General features: G+C 50.8%; 1 protein-coding gene across 2 annotated transcripts in view; it reads left to right on the plus strand.

Annotated features, from left to right (window-relative positions):
- Positions 1-24,530, plus strand: part of PLXNA2 (plexin A2) — a 211,598-nt gene that overhangs the window by 88,179 nt on the left and 98,889 nt on the right. For both annotated transcript variants that reach the window (XM_039230123.1, XM_039230124.1), the window contains exon 4: positions 7,827-7,961. In XM_039230123.1, the coding sequence (XP_039086054.1) occupies positions 7,827-7,961 (135 nt within the window). The remainder of the gene's footprint in view (positions 1-7,826; positions 7,962-24,530) is intronic.

The following is a 24,530-nucleotide window of genomic DNA, read 5'->3' on the forward strand; positions in this document are numbered from 1 at the left end:
AAGGCCAGAGCCTCATGTTCTGAACTGCCAGTGTATTCACCTCTATGAGCTCTTGCTCCACCTGGGACCTGAAAGCTCAGAACGCTCCCTGACAGGGTAGAACCAAGAGACTGGATTCTTTGGCTTCTAGATCTCCATGTCACTCTGTTGAGTCATAAAGGGAACAGCACCTGGGATAGGAAAGCCAGTGCACTTGTGAAATGCAGTTGCTTATTAACCATGGGAGGGTCTTGGAACAGAGGCAGCTCCTCTCAGTCTTGTGGGCCACAGGGATCAGGGTCATTAGGCCATCTACCCCTGGCTGATGGGGCACAAGGAAGCCACAATTTGGGGGGGGGGAAAGGGGGGCTCTTACTCCAGCCAGCCTCCTCAACCTCATCTCTGAACACTTTATTTATAGTAAAGTGCTCAATAAAAATTCACCCCATCACTTATCATAAGCCAGCCTCTTCATTCTCACTGTTTGAAGATGCAGAAGTCCAGAGAATGAATGGTTTCCTTGGGACCCCCTCCTCACATTCTAGGAGAAAGCTCTCCATGGCTTAGCCTTCCATGAGGAAGAAATCCAGAAGCCTCAAGCTGCGTGAGCCCCTGTGCTAGCTCATCCACCCCCTAGTTTAATATCTAGGGCAGATTCCTAACATGCACAGAAATAGAAATAATTGTACATGGAAATGTCAATCTCCAGTGTCAAAGCCCCAGTGATTGACCGACAACTCACTGGGGACCAATGCTGGAAGCATCTGCGTGTGTGTGTGTGTGTGTGTGTGTGTGAGTGTGAGTGTGAGTGTGCAAGCGTGCAAACGCATGCACTGGCAAGGGCAAAATTCTCAAAGCTTAGCATATCTTAGTGACCTCCTTCCTTTTCAGGGACAGGAGGGATCCTTGGCCTTACGTCCCCTCTTCCTCTGCTCTCCTGGCTTGTTGCAACCCACAGCCCACGGTTTCCTCGATCCTGTGTCCCTCTCCAACTGTCCTGGCATTTAGGGCCGGGCTCCCACCTGTCCTCCGGGGGTCCTCAGCCTGCTGGGCTGTGTGTGACTCTGGATGATTAGTTAACATTTGCACAGCTCTGGTGGATGGGGAGATGGAAGTGCCCTGGAAGGGGTGTGTGTGCATGTGTGTGTGTGTGTGTGTGTGTGCGCGCACACACGCGTCCATGTGCACATGCATAGCATATACAAGATAGAGGGAAGAAGAATCTCAGAGGCTGAATTTACCAGACTTCAATCTATAAATAATTTGGGTCATGAAGCTCTACAAAAATAAACTTGAGCTTGAATCCTCTCCCGCTCAGCCCTCAATGCACACTGCAGGTACACTCGCTCGCTAACTCACCCCAAGATCAGTCTGAGCAGCACCAGGCCTGCCTCACCTTTCCCCTCTTTAAAAGTCAACGTGTGTGTGTGTGCGTGCACAGGCACTCACACATGCAAACACACACACACACAGAGTTATACAGCACGCAAGCCCTAGTCCTGAGGCACAGATGAAATCGGGTAATAAAGGTCTCTTTCAAAGTGAATTTTCAGCCATAAAGTGACAAGACCTGCTGAAATTGTTGTCGAGCCCTCAATAAAGGCACGTCAAAAGTCACATCCCCTCCAAAGGCTCAAGTCTGAGAGACCGCATTTCCAAGAAATCTGGGCTCACACTATAGCAATCACACTCTTCTACTGGCATCACACTTTGAATTAGCCAAAGAACTCACATTTCCACGCCTGTCTGTGCATTTAGGCACCGCTTTCCCCAGGAAAACTCCCACTCTGGGCGTCCCGTGGGCCCCACCTCCATGCTGGCCTCCCTGGGATCCCCATGCAAGCCATCTCACAAGGGGTAGCCTGTGCATATGTGGGGACCGGGTGGCTCATCCATTCCCAGCTCCTCCTCGGGCTTCTTCGGGGGACCCTTTCCCACACTGTCCCCAATGCCAAGCGTAAGCCTGGCTCACGGCAGGCATGTAATAAATGGATATTGGACGGGACTGAAATTCATAGAACTAATAAGTCATTTCATTTGCCATCCCTTTTGTGCTCCTAAGGACGGGAGTTCCCACCTTATTTGGCAGTGTCAGAAACCATTACACAAACAAGGGAAGTGACTTGCCTGAAGTCACATAGCCAATTAATGAGAACGTTGGGACTAGATCCCAGCCCTCCAGACATGAACTCCCTCTGCATGGTGATGCCTCTTGAACCAATCTGTTTCCTACTGAGAGGCCCCAGAAGAAGAAGATTCCCGATTGCTTTTCATTGGCTTTTGCCAAAATACATACATACATACCAACATACGTACATACGTACATACTATGACCACTTATACTACTAGTGCTACTAATAAAGTGCTATTAAGAGTGACAGATCCCAAGCAAGAGGTCCATAATTTAGGACCAACTATAGTAGAAATTGATGCATGGGAAAAAAGGGTTTGGAGGGGCCTACAGGTAAAAGCTAGTTAATTGGAACAGGATATGCTGATTTGAATTGGATGTTCAAGTGAAGAGGCTGTCATTAATTTCTGCACAGGACCTCGCTGGGGTTTAAAGGAAGGTGCTAATAGGATTACTAGGTCCTTCTCATCTCACAGAGGCCCCTCCCACCTGGAGGACCAGGCAGTCACTCCCCCCTGATTTCACCTCACGTCTTCCTGCCCCAGAGCCCTCTCTGATAAACGGACTATTCTCCCCATAACCAAGGTCTCTCAAAATTAGGTTCTGTGTATTGTTGGCTCCCAGAAATGGGTGACTGCCCCGCTTGGGCCTTGGGGTCGGAAAGAGGAAGAGTGGGTGAGGACAGAACTTGGACTTTCAGGCTTCCCACCTGTACAGTTCTTGGCGGCGATGAACAGCTCTGTGTGCCTGTTATTACCTCTCTTCAGAGGGTCACAGGGTGTCTGGGAAACCAGGTTCTGTGTGGGGACCCCAGCTCCGCTGCCTTTTAGCTGTGTGATCTTGGGAAAGCCACCCAACTCTCCCAGGCCTCAAATTTCCTATCTGTAAAATGGGAATAATGATAACATTTACCTCAGGGGGCTTGGGCCTGTAAGGATAAGAGAGTTGATTTTTGTTAAGTACTTTCAACAGGACAGAGAACATTGTAGAAGCAATGGCAGGGTAGATGCTAACTATTCAGTTCTTGAGGCAAACGGGGCCTTTTGAAAAGTCACCAAGTCTATGCTACTGCCTTCAAGCAGGGCCGTACTGACCCATGAAGCAAAAGAAGTTATCCCATCTCAAAATCCTCCTGAGAAGGAGGTTGCAGTGTCCTGTGGCCACTCAATAGGTGGGGCTTTGCATGGTAAGAATTCTTATTAGAACAGCCCTAAATCTCCTTAGGAGATAGTGTGGGCACGTTGTATCTTGTGCCAGTCTCCGTAAAGAGAGTCACCCTCCTCTGCAGCAGACTGGTCCACTTTTCTTTTTTTTAAGGTTTATTCATTTTTGAAAGAGAGACAGAGTGCAAGTGGGGGAGGGGCAAAGAGAGAAGGAGACACAGAATCCAAAGCAGCTCCAGGCTCCGAGCTGTCAGCATAGAACTGGCAGTGGGGCTTGAACCCACGAACTGTGAGATCATGACCTGAGCCGAAGTCAGACGCTTAACGGACAGAGCCACCCAGGTGCCCCCTACCTTCTGAGCTTTGTCCAAGCAGAGTGGCCTCCATAGCTTCTGCAGGTCCGCTGAGGCCTGACCCTCTCAGGAGAGGGGGAGCCCAACTAGAAAGACAGAGTCAAGTGACTTGATTGTCCCTGCATGCGTCACCTCCCTCCTCTGCCCCAGCTTCTCCCCTACCAGGATGGGTGTCAGGCCCTGCGTGGCTGGGGCTAGGCAATGCCCTTCTCTGGGACTGGTTCGTGACCTATTTCAGTCTGTTGTTGTCCTTGTGGTCACTGAAACCTGGCCCCAGGGACACAAGTTGAAAAGCTGAAAACTGTCACAGTGGTGCAGTCATTCTGGGACACCACCGAATAGACTCGAGTAGCCATATTTGAAAATCCCGCCTTTGTTTGGGACTCCCTGATGGTCACCTCACCACTGCCATCCTGAACTTTGAACTCAGAACTTCCTCTCTAAGGCAGAGCAGTCTGGGAAATCATGTGCTTGGAATGCAGCAGGACCCATGTCCCCGTCAGTAGTCATGGGGCGCTGTCTGCACCAGCCCGTGCTCTCCTCTGGCCCACACTAGCTACAGCCAATTGGGGCCCCAGGGCCCACCACTGGCTAGCTGCGTGCCTGGAATCAAAGAGCTTGGGGGAGGGGAGCAAGTCCTTGCGGCTCTGGTACTTGCTACTGTGACTGTCCGTGGCAGGCACCGAGCAGACCGCCTCTGCCTGTTATCCAGACAGGAAACCCACGGCCCAGGTGAGGCAACTGAACTCAAATTGTACCATCAGGCAGAAGTCAGGTCCAGGCATGAGCTGAGTCAGAACAGAAACCCAGCGACCTTGAATCCCAGGCCTACACTCTGCCCTGTTCGGTGTGTTGCCCAGAAGAGAACACAGGGCGTTAGTGAAGGGAAAGTTCTCTCCTGCCGCCTGCCTGACAGCCCCCATCCCCACCCTGGGCCCTTAGACCCCCTGGCCTCCTGGGCCCCCTTCTCCACCTTCTCTGCCCTCCCGTAGGTATCTCGGAGGGTAACAAGCCCGAAGCACGTAGCCTCGGATGAGGGCGTAAGTGGGGAGGCACCTACTTCTTGGGCAATAGTGCTCTTCCCTCCAGGGATTTAGCCTGAGTGAAGTTGGATAGCTCAGTCAGGTTCAGCACCAAGAACATTTTCTGTTCTGGTCTGGTTTTAGCTTTGATGTCTGAGAGTTCTGTAGGTTTGATTCTGGCTTCAACTGCTTTGTTAAAAGAATGGGGTTGCAGATGGAAAAAGAAAAAAAAAACCTGCTTAGCTCTCTGGTTCAGGAAAAAGTGAACGGCTGGGATGGGCCCCCACTGGGATGCTGCAGAGTGTGTGATGATAAGTGGTCTTTGGCTCAGTTCCCGCTCCCACCCGGCCATGGGCACCATCTAGTCCCGGGGACCACAGAGGGAAGGCCAGGCTTGTGACATTCTTCCTTCTGACTTTGTGTCCAGACCCTGCCAGGATTATCAGCAGGGGCCCAGGCTCATGGGGGGAGGCCGCCCGAGCTGGAGGAAGGTTAACTTGGCTCCCCAGGCAGAGAGAGATCCTGGGCCAGGCCTGAGGGAGGAGGGTGCTGGTCCCACAGCTCCCGGGGCTGAGCGGGTACCTTGAGGAGACTTAACTCTCCCTGGAGAGGAGCAGCTGTCCTAGGGCGGGTGGTGACAACCACTGGGCCCTTTGCACATCAAAGGAAGACGCACGGCCTGAGCTCCCTGCATTATGGGGACAGAAAACTGAGGTCAAGCCAACCAGAAGTCACATCTGTCACACCGTCTCTTACTTTCTGAAATAGCCTGAGCACTTTTGTGACTACAAACTATGTTTCTGGGAAGATCTCAAGGAAATTTCGAATCCGTCCATGTAAGAAAGAATGCTGCTTCAGTTACCAAGGGGAACCTTTTTCACTGTGGGACATTTTCCCAGATAGAGATCCTTCCCTCTGACTAAATCCACTATCAGAGTTGCACTGGGGTCAACTCTGTTGGTGGTCACCTCAGTCAGCCTCATGACTTCATTGCTGACCCCAGGGTCTTCCTCCACTCTCTGAGAACAAATTAAATGATCCCCAGACCCCTCCCCTGGAAGGAGGGGCTTTAGTGACTTTTCACTTGTAGCAGCTCTGAGCGCAGGAAACCACTAGTGAGGCAGAAAAAAGGCAAAGGAGAGCTTATTGTGGCCAAGCGTGGCCCTTGGGATGAAAAAGTCATGCTCCTTGTCCTCAGGAGCTCCTGGTGCGGTGGGAGAGATGGGCGGAGGGAAGGGCATGGTTACAAATACAAGAGAAAAATGAGAGGGAATGTAGAGGGGAAGCCTGAATCTTAAACCTTCCAGAGAAAATGCCTTTTGACCTCACTTTGCTTTGGCGCTAGAGTCCATGATCCTTTATCAGCTGCTTCATAATTCATGTCCTTTCAACAAGCGTTTCTCAAGCATCCCCTTTTCTCCATCACCAGCTATGTTCCCAGCCCCAATGTAGTCCTCAGAGGGTTCTTTGAGAAAGAGAGGACCCATCCCTGCCTTCAGTGTTGACACATTGCACATGTGAAGTAACGAGAGAATGATTTGAGTAGGTAGTCAATACATGTGAGCGAGTCCATATACAATGAACAAATCAATTGATTATAATCCTAAGACAAAATGTCTGGTAGGAAAAAAAAAAAAAGCATCAGGGTGATGAGCAGTTAGTGTGGTGGAGAGATTAAGGAAGGCTTCACAAAGGAAGCGGGGCTTGAACTAGATGGGGATTTGATGGGCAGAAGGACAGAGGAAACGAGCCAGGGCAGGGATTCTTGGCCAACAGTCAGCTGCTGGGCACCTGGGTGGCTCAGTCGGTTAAGCATCGACTCTTGATTTCAGCTAAGTCTGTGATCTCACAGTCCGTGAGATCAAACCCCGCAGCTTGGAGCCTGCTTGGGATGCTCTCTCTTCCAATCTCTCTACCCTTCCCCAACTCGTGCACTTGCATGAGCTTTCTCTCTCTCTCTCTCTCTCTCTCTCTTTCTCTCAAAATAAATAAATTAACAGGTTTTAAAAAATAGGCAGCTATTGTGTTGAGAACAAGACACCTGAAAAGCAGGAGTACATTCAAACCGAGAGCTCCTTCCTGGACACTAGATTTTTGTGTGAGCTCAGGGACCATCTTCTGCTGAGTCTCAGAATCTTGCACAGAGCTTAGACTATCCCTCTCAAACCCCCAGACCAACAGCATCCACATCTCCTGGGAATTTGTGAGAGGTGGAAACTCTCAGGCCTCATTTCCGCTGAATCAGAAACTCCGGGGGCGGCTCAGCAATGCATATTTCCCCAGCCCTCCGGGTGATTCTCAAAGCAGGGCTGCTTTGAAACCAGTAGAGTACATCAGTGCTTCTAGACCCTGGTTGCTCATCAGATTCACCGGGGAGCTTTGAATCCCATAAAAGATACCCAGGCCCCGCCCACAGAGGTTCTGGTTCATGGATCCTGCCCTGGCATGCATATCTTTTAAAACTCCCTTGACCATTCTGATGTGCAGACAGGACTGAGAAGCAGCAGACTTGCTGGTGTCCGAGTCCTTTCTGACTTTTTATCTGGAGCTGAGCTTTGAGAGTCTGAGCCGGGATTCTTGGCTCTCCCGAATCTCAGGGTGAATTTGCACACCAGCAGGGGACGTTTGGGGGGCAGAAAGCCCTTCCTGAGAGTCTAAACTCTCAAATCGCTCCTGAACCAGCTCTTTGATAGTTTATAGGATTGCTTTACCATTCTTCCTTACCTGCCTAAGGCAGAAACACTGTGAGCAGCGGTTGACTCTCTTACCCTAAACACCAGTAAGGGTGCACAAGCACACACTCACACACACATACACCCTCCTCACTCAGTGCTTTAAATATATATAGACACACGCAAAGATAACCACACTGGGCTATACAGAATCATTCCTAACAGGCACATAGGCACATGCAAATAAACCCACAATCAGAAATCCCAGACCTGGTCCACTCAGACCTTTTGGTAAAGGATTTCTCTTGGGGAAAGTCAGGCTGTTTGAACCAAGAAGCACCTCTACCTTCCCTGAAGCCTACTCTGGTTCAGAGTAGCAAATGGGAGAGGGGGGGTGGTGCGGGGGAGAATTATCTTCTGTAAAGTGACCTGCTGTAGGCTGAGGCAGGTAATCCCACAGGGGACTGCTGAGTACAGATGCTGAGGATGCATTCTCCCTTCCATAGATTCGAGCCGACGGTCCCCCGCACGGAGGGGTCCAGTATGAGATGGTCTCTGTGCTCAAAGATGGGAGCCCCATCCTCCGGGACATGGCCTTCTCCATTGACCAGCGCTACCTGTACATCATGTCTGAGAGACAGGTAAGTGCTGACACCCATCCCTTCTTTCCAAAACCCAGGAGTAACCGATAACCTGTGACCTTTGTTCAAAAGTTGTTTCACCTAACAAGCGAGACCTCAGCCTGGGCTTGCTGCTCAGGAGTCCTGGGAGAGGCTGAGTCCTTGAAGGCTTTTGCGGGGAGCCAGAGAGAAGCAGCTGGGGCCAGCCACTTCCCGGAGGCTTCTCTCTAGGCCACAGCCCCCGCCTCAGTGCGTGATGAACAGCCCCGCAAGAACGGGCCAGACTGCATGGAGCAGCTTGGTGTGATTAGACGGTAGATTTACAGCTCCTGGGCCCACAGAGTCTGCTGCTCAAGGGAGCCAAAGAAGTGTAAATAATCCAGGCCTCCTGGCTGGGCCTGATCCTGGGAGAGACAGACCCAAGATAGGGCCCCAGAAGGAGATAAAAATCTTGGCCTGAATCATAGACTGATGCCAGGAGAAGCTGGCTGGCTCTGGGAAGCTGAAGTCAGCCTGAGAAGGAGACTCCTACCCGCTGTGGGCTAATAATCGAGCAGGTTCCCTGTCTTCTTCCATGGAGCATTACTCCCCCTGGATTGTATTTGCTCTGAATTTGTGTGAGCAAAGCAAAGGTAAATGCCAGAGAGCCATGGCGATGGGCAAGAAAAGCAGGGAAAATGGGAGATTCCCAAATCAGTGGAGAAGCAGAAAGCAAAGGAAAAATCTTGGGAAAGGCTGGTCACCTTCATTCATTCAGTCAGTGGGTCTTCAGTTGTTCATCAGGAGCAGTGCTCTTGGCATTGACCTGAACGTGACCTGAACATGGCAAGTAAGGTAAAGTCCTGAAAAGCGGAAAAGGTGTCATGAATCTGTCTTGGTGGCTGAAGCCCCTGATTTAGGCAAGACACAGACGCTGGGCTGGTGGACCAGTGAGCTTTCACGAGGTGCCACCCACATCTTGAGCATTCGTCGTTCCCAAAATACTCGGTCATGATCTCAGGTGTCCTTGAGGAGCTCCACCTTTGCCAGAGTTTTCTTACCCTCCTTTCTTTTTGAATGTGAGAATTCTGAATCCGGGCATGAGGGAGGTGTGGAGGGAGGACAGAAGAGACAAATGGGCACGTGACCACGTAAGGGAAGCAGTGAGGCAGCTCTAACTCAAAAATTTCTTCTTGGGAATGAATGACACAAATCATATGCAGATTGCATGCAAATTGCATGCAGATCCTCTTGAACCCGCCTGTCTTTTCACCTCCTTTCATGTGGCCCCTGCAGTTGAGGCAAAAACAGGTGCAGATGGGAACGTGGTGGAGCTGATAGAGGCTCTGCCTAACCTAGAGTGGGTAAGACAGTCGTGGAAATAAACGCTGATGTCTCGTTCTAACAAAATAGTCAGCAGGCCCTAACAATGCACGTTACTGGGGACATATTTGTTGAGAACAATGTGTTGGGAAAACATCAAAATGGATGGGACTTCCCCGCTGCCCTCAAGTTGCTTACAGTCAAACAAAGGAGGGCAAAAAGCAGGGGGAAGGAGACACGTAGCAGGTTATCTAGAACATTCCACTGAAGTCTATAAATGTTCTGCCTTTTTTCCTGTCCGTCTTTACTTATAGATACAGGGTTATCTCTTAAACAAAAACAGTGGATAACTCCCCATGCAAATTCAAAGAATACATACGGGAAAGAAAATAGCAACAAGCTCCTAAATGGGACTACCCAGTGTGTAACACCATTTTAACATTTGATGAACACCACTCTGGACACTTCTGCAGGAAAATAATCAGAGGAACAGATAGATCGATGGCAGTGCAGATAGGTGGATAAAATGATAGTCAGAGGGGTCAAACAGACCCACAATGTATGTGATACTTTCAAAAGGCATTATGTATGGCTGAGGACCAGGCAGGTAGCTCTGGGTAAAAGCTCTTTCTTGGGTCCCCTGAGCCAGTGCAGTGGAAAAGTGTAAAGAACGCATAGAAGTGACCAATGCAACCTTACTGGAATAAGAAGGTGCCAAGGCTTGTATTTTGGCTGCACATCTGTTTCTCAAATGGGATGCTTTCTGAAATTGCATTCAAAATGTGGCCAGAGGAGAGGGTGTGGGCCAGAGCCGGAGGCTGGTGAGTGGCCTTCAGGGGCTATGGTGACCTCCTGAGATCATGTCCGGTGTCACCTCTGAGGGCATCAGCGCTGGCTCAGCTAAGTGTCCACATAGCTTATCTGTAAATATCGTCTCCTGTGTCCTCATCTTCTGCCACAGCTGCCCAGTTCTTGCTGCAACCTCACCAAACAGAGGGGTTCCATACTAGCCAGTCGCACTGAGCAGATGTGGCAAGAATTTGGGTTTAATGCCAAGGGGCTGTCTCCAGTCCGGTGAGATATTAGTCCAGAGAGCTCCCTATGCCAGGTGGAGCTGTGATCAGTGGGCAGAGTCTAAGGGGGATTTGTGGCAGAGCTCTGAGACCTGTCACCCCAAGAGCTGTAAATCGTTTGGAAATAGGTAGCTAGGTGATTTCACCTGGGGCTAGGTCCAGGGATGAGGGCCAAGAACAGCTCAGGGGGCCCATCTGTCTGAGGCCAAGCAACTAGGAGTACAGAATATTCACAGACAGCTTGGACGTCTTTTTCTTTCTTTTCTTTTTTTTTTTAAGGTTACTTATTTATTTTGAGACAGAGCCGGGGAGGGGCAGATTGAACAAGAGACAGAATCCCAAACAGCCTCTACGCAGGGTTTGAACTCATGAACCGTGAAATCATGACCTGAGCTGAAATCAAGTCAGATGCTTCACTGACTCAACCACCCAGGTGCCCCTCAGACATCTTTTAAGAAACAGTTTAAAGGGGGGGGGGGGGGGGGGGGGAGGACTGGGTGGCTGAGCCAGTTAAGCATAAGACTCTTGGTTCTGACTTGCTAAAGCTGTGATCTCTCAGCTTCGTGAGCTCAAGCCCTGCATTGGGCTCTGTGCTGACAGTGCAGAGCCTGTTTGGGATTCTCTCTCTTTCCCTCTCTTTCTGCCCCTCCCCCACTTGCGCTGTCTCTGTCTCTCTCAACATAAATAAATAAACTTATAAAACAATTTAATGTGCGGCAAGAGAACAGTCAATGAAGGTGAAGTCAGAGGTCGTGGGTTCTAGTCCAGCCGTTGCCATATCTGGAAGTATGACTCCCTCCCACATTTGATTTCCTCCCTCATGAAATAGAGGAGTTGCACCAGATGACAAGATTGTCTCTGAAGTCTGAAACTCTGATCTGGATCCCGTCTCCACATTTCTTTCTTTTTTTAAAAAAATTTTTAAAATGTTTGTTTATTTTTGAGAGAGACATATAGTGTGAGTGAGGGAGGGGCAGAGAGGGAGGGGGAGACACAGAATCCGAAGCAGGCTCCGGGCTCTGAGCTGTCAGTGCAGAGCCTGACACAGGGCTTGAACCCACAAACTGCGAGATCATGACCTGAGCCACGATTGGACGTTCAGCTGACTGAGCCACCCAGGCGCCCCGTCTCCACATTTCATAGCCACATGGCCTTAAACCAGTCACTTCACCTCAAGGTGCCACACAAGGCTCAACGTGAGGCTGAGCAGAGGGGTTTCTTTCCCAGTGCTTCCGTGCAATGAACCCTTGTCACTGACTTTCTATATGGCCCCTTCCAGCTCTCAGGACGTTATGATTCCGGCTCTGGAGGGTGGTGGCTGCAAGTGATGATTAAGAGGAGGTGAGGTGGCCGCGTGGCACAGCCAGTAGTCCTCAGCCTGAGCCGACAGGCTTATGTCCTCATCCTGACCCACCTCTAACTAGCTGGGTAGCCTAGAGTCTTAAGTTCCTAGGGATTCTGTCTCTTCCCCTTTAAAGATAATGATTAATAAATCTAATCTAGAGCCCCTTTCGCGTTCAAGAGGCTTGTCTTGGAATGGACAGACTCTTCAGCAACTCTGGAAGGCAGCACCAACATGGCAGTAGACAGGCCTGAGGTTAGACCAAATGAAAAACTTTTGGAACAAGAACTTTATGAGGCCATGGGTGCCCATGTGAACTTCTGCCCCAAAAGATGAGCACAGCGGAGAAGGTAGTGCTGGCTGGCTGTGGATGTGTGTATTCCTGTTTCCCGGCAGTGATTGAAGACTTTGGCATTCCCTAAAAGACCCAAGACCTTATAAGACACCCTGGGAATGGGGCTTCCTATCACCTTCTAATAAATCTCTGAGCAGTCTGCTGTCATCCCTTCCTCCACCTCATCCCCAACTCTTGTCTCTCCATCCCCCTCCTGCTTCCACCAAACACGGAACCTTATCGTATCTTCAACACCGTGTCAGTGGAGAACCAAGTCTCTGGTCTCAAGTTCTGCTTAGGGAGGTTTGCAGCTCCCTACAGAGCGACAACAATCCAGTACAGCTCATTCATTCTCCCTCCCTCTCCCTCGCTCGGTTAATTACACATAATTAAGAAATAGGACTAGTCAGAAGTGTTGGGTCGCTGGTGCCACTGCCTAACAAGCCGATGTTAATGTACTGTTAATAGATCTAAGGCCGGCCAGTCCCAGGGGAGCATTTGGGAACTGATTCCCCAGTCCTGCTAATTGCCCAGGGGCCCCACGGACGGGATGCCTGGCTCTTCCCTAGAAAGTCCGCCCCAGCTTCCTCAACAGCAAATCGACAGATGCTATGGGTGTTCTCCCATATCCTCGGCATCTAATGGAAGTCAGACAGCGAGTCCAGGGAAAATCAGGCTGTGAGCCAAGCGCAAAACTGAGCGAGAAGATGAAACGAAACTTGATAGCCCCAGTTTCCACCCAACTTGTCAGGTTGGCCACTCCCAGATAAAGAATATAACTCTGTACTCAATGTGGATGGGAAAGAGTATGAGGATGGAAGCAATTATTCTATTTTATACTTTAATTAGTTTGAATTAGCAGAGGGAATAGAGGCATAAAATGATCCAGCGAAGGGTGAAATAGAAAAAGGGAGTCACAGTGGAGAATGGCTCCGTGCAGGCTGGAAAGGGCCTTGGGAACAACAGAAAGTCTGGTGACGGGGGGCGCACGCGCGCATGTGTTTTGGGGTGGGTGGGGGCATGGGATGCTGCTCTCTATTTCGAGGCCTGGAAAGGCAACATAGCGTAACCCTTAAGAGCTAGAGCATGAGAGTCAGACTGATCTCCATTTAACCCACAGCCACTTGCGAGACATACGGCTTTGAGAAAGTTAACGCATGTCGTTAGACCTCAGTTTCTTCATCTGTATAATGGGCCTCATAATGGTAACCTCATAATGGTTGTGTCTGACACATAGTGCTTTCTGTGTGAGGTGTGATTGTTATCATCATTGCTGCTCTCAGTCATATTAGAAGTTCTCTGGGACCCCAGAGAAGGCTAGAAGCCTCTCCACTTAAATTGTGGCTGGGACAGGATCCCCAAGTGTCTGACTCCAACCTGTCATTCCTGCTGCCCCTTCCCAAGGGACGCCTCAGAAGCCCCCGGCCTGGCCAAGTAACAGCATCAGGCTAAGTCGCTCATAATCTGCTATTTATTTTAAAAATCCAGGAATGTGCCCAGCAGACTAAACAGTCCCGTTGCCCTTGATACAGGCTGAGGCAGCCCTGGGCCCATATGTGAGGCCCAGGAGGCCAGTATTACCGGCATCTGTGGAGAGAAGGGAGGAGGGGGGTCAGGCCCCAGGCCCTGAGGGTCCCGTCTGGTTGCATGTGTGGACACATAGCCAGAAAGGGGCCACCCCTGGAGCCTTTCATTTCTGGCCTCTCCAGGTAAGGAAACCAGGTGTCAAAAGATAGGGTTGCCGTCCTCCAAGTAGTGGGCACTCAGATCTCAGTTCTGAGGGCAAAAAGGCCCTCACGTATAGGTGACGCACCGTTCTGGTCCCTTACGACTATGTGATAAACCGCGTCAAAATACTGCGGCATAAAACAATATTTTATTTGCTCTCTCTCTCTCTCTCTCTCCTAGAAATAAATTTAAAAAAATATTTAAAAAAAAAAAGGGGCGCCTAGGTGGCTTAATCGGTTGAGCATCCGACTGTCGCTTAGGTCATGATCTCGCGGTTCGTGGGTTCGAGCCCAGCGTCGGGCTCTGTGCTGACTGCCAGCTCAGAGCCTGGAGCCTGTTTCAGTCTGTGACTCCCTCTCTCCATGACCCTCCCCTGCTCACGCTGTTTCTCTCTCTCTCTCTCTCTCTCTCTCTCTCCTAGAAATAAATAAAAGAAAAAATAAAAAAAATTAAAAAAAAAACAATATTTTATTACACTCACAAACTATGTACGTCAGGGTTTCAGCCGTGGTGCATTGAAGAGGGCCTTTCTCTTCTTTACAACAGAAATGACTTGGGATGCTTAGAATTCTCGGGACTAGAATCCTCTAGAAGCTTCTGTCTAGGAACTAGAAGACTAGGCTCTGCTGGGACTGTTGATCAGAGTGCCGAGGACAAGGCCTCTGTGTGTGGCACAGGCTGACTCATAGCACGGTGGCCTCAGGAGAGCCAGACTTCTTGAACATGGCAACTCAGGGCTCAAAGAGTGGGCATTCCCACAAATGAGGTAGAACTATTGCCTTTGTTACGACATAGCCCTAGAAGTCACATAGCTCTCTCTTCTACCTGCCTCTGGACCGCTCCACTGCCGGTCACCTCAGGTGATTTTGACTCGGGTGGCCCACGAGCAAACTTTGAGAGACAAGCCTCAGGGAAGAAAGATGCCTGGTTTCCTGACCCTCGGGATCAAGGAGGCCCAGAGCCTCAGAGCTGGGAAGGGCCTTGGGGATCGCCCATCGTGACCCCACATGAGAACTAGGGGGCCCAGAAGACATCTGAGCAGGGTAGCTGACCCCTCAGTATCAGAGTCATCAGACCTAGCTTGATTTCCCAGAACTCACAGGGAACTTCTGGTAGCTTTAATGCCTACTATTGATTTGCTAAAGGTGCATGTGTCCTAAATGAAGCCCATGTCAAATGTGGGCTCTGCAAGTGCTTCTGGGAAGCCTTTGAGGGAATCCATGAGGAGCAGGATACCTTTGCCAGGAAATTGCCCAGACAGTGGCATACAGTTTTATTTATTTATTTATTTATTTAAAATCTTAATGTTTATTTGGAGAGACAGAGTGTGAACAGGGGAGGGGTGAAGAGAGAGGGAGACACGGGGCACCTGGGTGGCTCAGGCAGTTAAGCATCCGACTTTGGCTCAGGTCATGATCTCACGGTTTGTGGGCTTGAGCCCCATGTCAGGCTCTGTGCTGACAGCTCAGAGCCTGGAGCCTGCTTCGGATCCTGTGTCTCCCTCTCTCTCTGACCCTCCCATGCTCATACTGAGTTTCTCTCTCTCTCTCAGAAATAAAACATTAAAAAATTAAAAAAAAAAAAAAAGAGAGGGAGACACAAAACTTGAAGCAGGCTCCAGGCTCTGAGCTGTTAGCACAGACCCCGATGTGGGGCTAGAACTTATGGACCATGAGGTAGTGACCCGAGCCAAAGTGAGATGCTTAACTGACTGAGCCACCCAGGTGCCCCACTTCTTTATTTTTTAAAATTTAAATCCAAGTTAGTTAACATATGGTGCAATAATGATTTCAGAAATAGAATTTAGCGATTCCTCACCCACACACAACACCCAGCATTCATCCCAACGGGCGCCCCACCTCCACAAGGCCCACCGCCCATTTAGCCCATCCACCACCCAACACCCCACCAGCAGTCACCAGTCTGTTCTCTGTATTCAGGAGTCTTTTATGGTTTGTCTCCCCCTCTGTCTTCATCTCTTGCTTCCCTTTCCCTATGTTCAACCGTCCCATTTCCCCATCTCCTCAAAGTGAGTGAAATCATATGATATTTGTCTTTCTATTATTTCACTTAGCATAATATACTCCGGTTCCATCCACATTCTTGAAATGATAAGATTTCATTCTTTTTGATCACTGAATAATATTCCATTGAATATAAAGACCCCATCTTCTTTATCCATTAATCAGTCGATGGACATGTGGGCTCTCTCCATACTTTGGGTATTGTCGATAGCGCTGCTATAAACATTGGGGTGCATGTGTCCCTTCAAATCAGCATTTTTGTATCCTTCGGATCATACCTAGTAGGTGGCACACAATTTTAGAGGGTCCTCCTGGGAAATGTCTCTGTGGCAGTACTGCACCAGCCCACTGAGAAGGCGGGCCTCGGAGGTGCCCCACTTCTGCTATGCAGGGTACTGGTGACTTACCCAGTGGGTACGTACAGGAAACTGACTTTTTAACTACCCCCGCCATAAGTAATTTAAGAGTTGGAGCGAGAAAAACGTTGGCCTGGAGTTAATAGAAACAAAAATCATGGGGCGCCTGGGTGGCTCAGTTGGTTGAGTGTCCAACTCTTGGTTTTGGCTCAGGTCACTATCTCACGGTTTGTGGGTTCGAGTCCCGTGTCAGGCTGTGTGCTGACTGTGCTGAGCCTGGCTAGGATTCTCTCTTCCCCTTCTCTCTCTCTGCCCCTCCCTTGCTTGCGCTCTCGCTCTCTCTCAAAATAAATAAATAAACCTAAATAAAGAAAAAGAGCTAAAAGCCATTTGGAAGGACCGTGAAGCCATTCTTCTCTGAGTGTCTCATGGACAGGAGACACCCTTCCCGAGGCCCTCGGTCCCCTGCCTTGGTTGAAGACGTGCGGGGGGGGGGGCCGGGAGGGGGGCAAATGCAAGGACAGACCAGACCCTCGAGGTACCGTCCCAGAGCATACAGCCATTTTCACCAGAGAACTAATTTTGGTTTCCTTGCTTTGGGGGAGGGCCTATCTACTGCCAAACTGGACCCAGCACCAAAAATAAGCATTTTCAAAGGGCCTATTGTGACTCAGAAGCAATAGTAAGTCTCCTACCTGTGGCTAAAGCCACTGAGCTGCCAAACCCCGAAGGCATCTGAAGACTTGAGGAAGGAGAAGGAAAAAAATGTGGGGAACCGCGCTTCCAGATGTTCCCTGCTCATTTATTTTGACATCTCAGACTATTATTTTGATTGTGCACATTTGTTTAGTCCAGGCGATAAGGCTTCCCAGGGCGCGGGCAGAGCGTGCCAAGGTGTATTTGTACAAGGCGCTCTGGGTCTGGGTAACGGGAGCCCTCCCTCTGCCCGGGCGGGGGGGCCGGGGCCTGCCTCGGGGAAGGAGAGGATGTGGGGCAGAAGCGGGGCCTGAGGGGCTTTGGGGAGAATTACAGAGTTTGCGGATTAGGAAAGTGAGGATAAGCGAATTTCGGCTGCACTTTTGTTTTCAAATGTGTCACTTTCAATCCAAGCCTTTGATGCACATGTGTTTCTGGTTAAGGACTTGGGACCCCAGTGTGGCCCAGGAGCTAAGCTGCTCCTATCAGTGCCTTTCCCAGAGTGGGAGGGGGGCGCGGCGAAAGGTGACCACCCTGAGGCTGGGTTTTGATTTTCCTTCTTTCTTCCCCCACCCCCACCCCACCCCCCATTTCAGAAGTCAGGGAACAAAGAGGCTGACACAGAGCTGATTCCCTGGCTATTAATATTCTCACTGGAGCATTTTTCTAATAAATATTTTCACATGAGAGAAAAGAAATGCAAACCCACCCTATTAATCAGACGCTTGGCTTGTTGTATTTAAGAGAGAAAACTCCAGCCTCTTATTTTAAAATCCTTTGGTTTGGAAAGAGATGATTGAACACAATGCCCAGGCTAGAAGAACTAGGGCCAAAAAACCTCATTTCTCTAAATGGGCAGGGGGGCTGGGCACTTGCTCTAATCCTTGGCGAGGGATTCGATTTCTAGTTCTAGGCAGGTAGTGCCGAACCCTGACTCTCTGACCGCCCAGAATGATGTTGCTGTGACTGGGGGATGGGAAGGCATAGCATCTCCACACTGGGCAGGGAATCCCAGCCCCTTTATTCCAGAGGTGGAGAAACTGATGCCCCGAGAGGGGAGTCACTTGCCCATGCCTCCCCCTGACTCACCAGGAGAGGCAGAATTCATCCTGATTAACCTGGTCCCGCCCCCAGCCTTCTTCCCCCAACTTGACAACAGCCTCACTCAGCACAGGCAAGAAAGAAAACTGGTTGTCTTTAAAGACTTTCAATTAAAAAAAAAAAGAAATTAGAAACAACCTGGGCCCAAGAGAGTCACTGAAGACATTCCCAAGGGTCAAATTAAAATAGGGAAAGATTTGCATATCATTTGCATACACAAACTCATTCACTCAACAGACCGTTAAGTGTCTACCATGTATAATGCATAGAGCTGTCCACTGACAAGTCATTTGCATATGCAGATGTAGATAGGGCAGTGTCTCTGAGTAACATTCTAGCAAAATGTTATAAACCGGGCTGCCTGCAGATAGGTACCTTCTTGACCTCTCTGCTCTTTATAATGCAACAGCAGCGCCGGTGAGTGTGCGTTTGTGTGGCAATAAATAAAACTGAATCCCTGCCCTCAGGGAGGTCTCATTCTGGTGGGGAAGAGTGATGTGTAGATAAATCACAATATAAAGGGAGCAGTGCTGTCGCTGAGACATACAGTGTGCTCACTGACCCCAGGAAGCCAGACCAACCAGCGAGAGACCTGTCCTTGTCCTTCCCTAGTTGGGGTCACTCAGACGGAGGACTCATCCTCTCTCTGACACAGCGGTTCAGAGCTGTTTGGGCCTCAGAGATTATCTAGTGAAGACCAGCCTTTTGTTTTATAGATGAGGACAAGACACCTGAGGGGGAAGCAACTCTTGAGAGGGAAGATCTACCAAACCAGAATGTGAGGAAGCAATAGCGGTTATGATGGGCAGTTTCCTGACCCCATGGAGAGCATGGGCTCTAGCCTCTGCCTGCCTGCATTCAAGTCCTGACTCCGCTACTTAACAGCTATGTGACCTCGGACTAGTTGCTTTACCTCTCTGAGCTTCGGTTTCCTCATCTGGAAATTGGACATAATTACAGCATCTGCTTGAGGATTAAATCAAATCAATTAATACATAAAAAGCACTCTGAATAGAATCTGGCGCATATTACCTGCTTAATAAATGTTGGTAGTTGTAATTATATTCTTCTGATTGTGCCCCGTGCATTGTCACCAAGCCAAGCCCCGCAGATCAAGCTCTGCACGTAGCCACACCTAAAAAAGAGACTTAACCACCCCGCCTTGCCTCTCAGCTCTACTTTACTTAAGATGTGTTGAAACCTAACTAACATTTAGGTGATGTTTTTCTATTGTTAGTTTACAAACATCTCAGCTAACCTAATAATGCCATGGGAGAAGTCGTGTTGTCCTTGCCTCTTTTAGAGATGGGAAAACTGAAATTCAGTCTGGCTGAAGAATTTGCCCAAAGCCACCAAGCTGAGAAAAGGCTGACTTTGCACTCCACCCAACCTTCGGAAGCCAAATCCACACCTCCAGCTTCTCGAGACAGCGCCCCCTGGCTGCCGCGTGTGTGCAGAGGGAACCTCCCTTCCTGCCCTGTCTCCACCTGGCTCCCAATTTAGGAAAGGGCTCGGCAGCGACTTTTGGGGCTCCAAAAGACCAGTCTAGACTCACAAGTCCTAGTTTGACACCCCCAAGGAGACCGGAGCAGTGCTCTGTTTTGTTTAAAAAATTTTTTTAATGTTTATTATTTAGAGACAGAGAAAGACAGAGCATGAGCTTGGGAGGGGTAGACAGAGGGAGAGACAGAATCTGAAGCTGACTCCAGGTGCTGAGCTGTCAGCACAGAGCCTGCCGCAGAGCTCGAACCCACACACTGTGAGATCATGACCTGAGCCGAAGTCGGAGGCTTAACTGACTGAGCCACCCTGGCTCCCCACTGTTTTGTTTTGTTTTTTTTTAAATAATAATAAAGGAAGGTGAGCACTGCCCTGGCCTTAGGTGCACAGTCACAAGAGAGGGCTCTGGTGGTCAGAGTGGACCGAGGAAAGTGCCCTGGTCCAGGTGCTCACTGCCGCTGTTTGCCCTATGCAGCCGGCCAGCTTCTTCACAAGCATCCTCTCCACTCCTTAAGGTATGACCTCCCCTACTTGACACACAAGGAAGGCTTGCTCAGCAGGGCTAAGTGACCAGAGCAAGGGTCGTCTCACCACTCCCCAGAGGCAGGGCTGGCAGTGGAGGTGCTGGTCTGCGAGGTCACAAACCTCCCACCCCGTGTGCCCTCACCCCACCATCAAGGAGGCCCAGCAGGTGATGATGCCGGGACTCCCCTGCACCCTCTCTACCCCCATCCGCAGCTGGCCCGTGTTTGCAAAGAGAGCAGGTAGAGAACACACGAGGTCCCGATTCAGCCTCTCCCCTGCAGCTCCAGTGTGGACCAGGCAGCCAGGATTCGGTGCAATCACTGCCCTACCCGGGGTCCGTGGGCTCTAGAAAGCCTTCTGGGCTTGTGGTCTGGAGACCACCCCAGCCCGGCAGCGACGCCCCGGAACCCAGCAGCCTGCTTTTTAGCTCCTTCACCGAGCTCTCCCTTTTGCTCCCCGTGTTTAGTTTCTATAATTGAATGTGTTTTATTTAGACCATAACATTTAGTGCCACTTTGGATTTCCAATTAGGCTTCAATCAAACGCCGAGAGTCTGATTCGTTTTGTTGTTTTGATCAACACAAAAGATGGTAACATCTGAGGAGCCGTCGTGAAAAGTTATTTCCATCCGCTGATGACTAGGACAGTTGCCGTGATGTGAAGATACAGCCGCGGAGGTGCCGAGAGCTGCGCCAGGCATGGGTGGGGGGGGCGGTTAAGGCAGGGGAGCCAGCAAATCCCGTGAGGAGCACGACTTGAAGTTCTGAGGTGCACCCCCATTCTCCACATTCCCCCGCCGCGAGAGAGGGTAGGAGGTGGCTGCTGGGCACATGGGCCACTGGATGGGGCTCCGTCCTCCACAGGCCAGGGTCTTGGGTGCCCATGCGGGAGGGGGAGGAGCTGGATCCTCGAACAAAGAGCTTGGGCCTTTTATCCAGGAGAGGCTCCACGAACACAGGGCTCCCGAGAGACCGCAAGCTGACCAAGAGCTGCTTTCTCCCGACAATGGCCACCACGCTCCTCAGCCAGCGGTGTCCGGCTGTGCCTGCTTATGGACACACGGGGGGCTTTTCCCCAGTGCCTGGCGGTTCAGGCCAGCCAGTCACACCCGCTGCCTGTCAGACGGCTCTTCTCTCAGGGGCTGGTCCTAGGGCTGCAGTTGAGAACCCAGTTGTGAACTGTCACGGAGGTGGCGTGGGGAGGGTGGCAGAGGGATGACGGGGTGACAGGGGACTGACAGGGGAGTGGTAAGTTAGGCTTCTGCCTCCAGTTAATCACTGGACTCTCACCCTTATGTCTGAGTTAAGGCCAAGTGGAGCTTCCATTTCCCCATCGATAACATGCGCTTGAACGTCCCCTGCGGCCGTGACATTCAGCACCTCCTTTTGATCCCACGCCTCTGTGGGACGGGGCTGGCCTGCGTCTGGGAGCGCGCGTGCGTGAGAACGGCCAGTGTGGAGGACGAGCCCCATAAGAGCAAGTGTTCCTGTGTGCTCTGCGGGTGTGCAAGGGCATCCACACCACCACGGCGCTTTCAGACACCAGGCCAGGGCTGTGCTCACTGGGGGGAAGCAGGTCTGTGTTCCCTCTCCTGGGGCTTGCCCTTTGATCTTTCTGTGCCCCGCCCAGCTCAGGGACCCAACGCCACAGCCCCTGCTTCATGACTTGCATGCCCCAAGGTTAAATGCCCCCGGAGCCAGTGCCACTCTGCAGGAGGTGACCTCCCTCCCTCCCCACCCCCCCACCCCGTTATTCCCACCCCCCTACTTCGGCAGACAGGTTGGAGTTTGAAATTTGCACCAGGTGGAGGGAGAACTGCCTGTGTCATCAGCTGTTGGTGGCTTAGCAAACAGTCTGGGTTCAGCCTCTGTCCCTCAAGTAATGTTTAATGAGTAGAGGGAGATGGGCAGAGAGTCGGCCAGAAGGAAGATTGGAAAGAGAAAAATGAATGGAGCCGAGAACAATGTCTTTGTTAACCACTAAGCTTCCGGGCAATTTATCAAACAGCCTTGAAGGACCTATTGGGAACGCAGAGCCCGTCCTGACAAAATCACATATACACCAGGAAACTGGTATTGTGATATGGGATGGAGAGCACTGGGAATGCATGGGTGGGGGGGGGAGGCTGCTACCCGACAGTCTGTAAGTCAAGGAAGGCTTCCTGGAGGAGGTGTTGCTCCAGGTGACTCATGGAAGGCAGGGAGGGGAGAGCTCACCAAATGGACTGTCTCTCGAGTGAAGGAAAACAAAGAGGTATGAAAGAGTTCAGCATATTCAGAGTTCCCCAGATTTGATATTGTTGGAGCTGAAGGCAAAGGGGAGGAGGCACCTGGCCTTGAAGAATAGCCACAGCACACAGCAGTGAGCGGACTGCAGGTGGACTCAATCCACCTGCCCTTTCCAAGATGAAAGGAGCCTCGGCCCAAAGAGAAGGTTTCAGGCTCATTCAGCCCCTACCATTGTAGTTTGGAACTTGGGAGAAAGCAATCGTGCACCGAGCTCTCAGTGTTCCTCCTTCCCTGGCAGCAGGCCCCCCAGCTGGCCGTGGATCTGAGAGGCACAATCAAGGAAAAGGATGCCAGAGCGTGTCACAGCCCACCACCAAAGCCCTTTGTAATCACACCTATCCCCCCCCCCACCCCGCCCCTCAGGGACAGCCACTTCTCTGTACAGAGAGGAGACCCTCTGCTCATCTCAGGTTCAGGGGGGGAGAGGAAAAGGGAGATCATGTGCCCATCCCATTCATTCATTCGGCCATTCCAGCAGCATCTATTGGTAACAGAGACCTTGCCTCCTGGGCTGCTTCTATCTGCCTAAGAGATACTGCAGTGTTTGGCCCCTACTAGGTGCTTAATAAACACTTGTCATGGGTTAGGAAGAGACAGGCAGGGAAGACGGGAGACAGGAAAAGGGAACGTGTGGAAGGGAGACATTGTAGGAGAGTGTGCAGAACTCAAGTTTGGGGGTAGTTAGGCCTGTATTTAAATCTGGGCTCTACCACTCTTGGCTAGGGCCTGGCTTATTCTCTGTAAGCCTCAGTCTTCTCCTCTGCAAAATGGGGATAATAATAATTCCTGCCTTATAAGGTTGCTGAGAATAAATGACCCCTGCAGAGTGGAGCAGAGTAAGAACCAAACCCTGGAATCAGCCCCAGCTAAGTCCTCGCCCTTCTCTCAGGTTCATTCACGAGCTCCCTAGTTCACTGCCACGGAGACCCCTGTAACTAACATGTTGCTCATTTTTCATCCTTAAGTCATCTGCCAGTTGCATCTATTTCTAGCCTCTGTCTTATGAGACGAGAATAAAGAAGGGAAACAGATAACCGCAGAGGCTCATTTGCCAATTGTCAGCTCCTGCCGTCAGCAGAGCTCTCTGTCTGCTTCTCCCTGGGTGCCTGGAAAAATCACTGTGACCTTTTATTTACTGGTTGATCTAGTCAGCTCAGGTCTCTCTGCCTCCCCGCTCCAGCCCACCCTCAACATCCCCACCCTCCACCAGCCCAGCGCCGGCTTCCTGCCTCCCGTGTTCCCATCCCACTGCAGGGTGGGCATGCTCTGCTGGTCCCTCTGAGCCTTCTTGTCTTCATGATCAGATTCTTAAAAACCTGTGGCCACAGACAAGAGGAAGAACCGGAAGTATTGATCTTTTCTGCTCGGTGCTGCCACCAGGGAGGATTTTTTGCCGTTGATCCTTTTCGGCAGGCCTCCTCTTCGTTCCCATTTCACCAAGGAGCCAAACTGAGGTCAGTTTAGGCCAGCAAGGGGCCGGCCCGAGAGTGAGTTAATAAGTCACAGCAGTGCCTTGAAAAGCACTTGCCTCTCCCAGGCCCTCGCTCAGATTTTCCCCTCTGAGCTTAACCACACATCCCCTCTTTCATCCGTTTCGCCAAAACCCCTCCCCTCTTTTCCTTGCACCTCTTCTGACCCAGTGGCCTGTGCTGGCCAGCAACTATTTCTCTCTTCTTTCTTCTTCCTCCCTTGGCCCAGCCGCACATTCACCTATGGCCCCCCTGAGCCAGCTGGGCTGAGGTGTGCAGCCCCAGGCACATAGTGATGGCAGTTGAGGGTGGTGACAGGGAGACCAAGATGGCTAACAAGTGGGTGCTGACAAGAAGGCGATCCCCAGAGGTCCCAGGAGGCCAGGAGTGAGCCAGGCAGACAGACTACCCAACCCGTGCCTTGATTAGCTGCAGGAGTTAACTGTGTGTACAGTGGGTGTATGCATGATACGCACGTACGTGTATCATGGACACACACCTTGGCTTCCGGAAAAAAACGACCCAAGGTAGAGTATGGCTTTCATACCCCATCGCCTTCAGGCCACCTGCCTCGAGTGCCCCAGAACCTTCCTTGCCCCTCTCAGACTTGGCTGGCCCTACATCTCTCTGGAATTTGGGGAAAGGAATTTTAAAAGCCTCTTGTGCAAGTCAGCTCCCTGCTTTCCAAGCTCCCTTCTTGGCCCTCGCTGTCAGCATCAATTTTCTGCCGGGAGTGATTTAACCTTCATTTATTCATTAATTCTTTTTTCCCCTTAACTTCATTAGGTAAGATTTATAAAGGTGCTGAATTGGAAAGGTCACCTGTCCCTGGGCCCAGGACACAATGTGCCT

The sequence above is a fragment of the Hyaena hyaena genome, unplaced genomic scaffold, assembly GCF_003009895.1.
Source record: "Hyaena hyaena isolate Hyena2069 unplaced genomic scaffold, ASM300989v1 scaffold_43, whole genome shotgun sequence".
Lineage (NCBI taxonomy): Eukaryota > Metazoa > Chordata > Mammalia > Carnivora > Hyaenidae > Hyaena > Hyaena hyaena.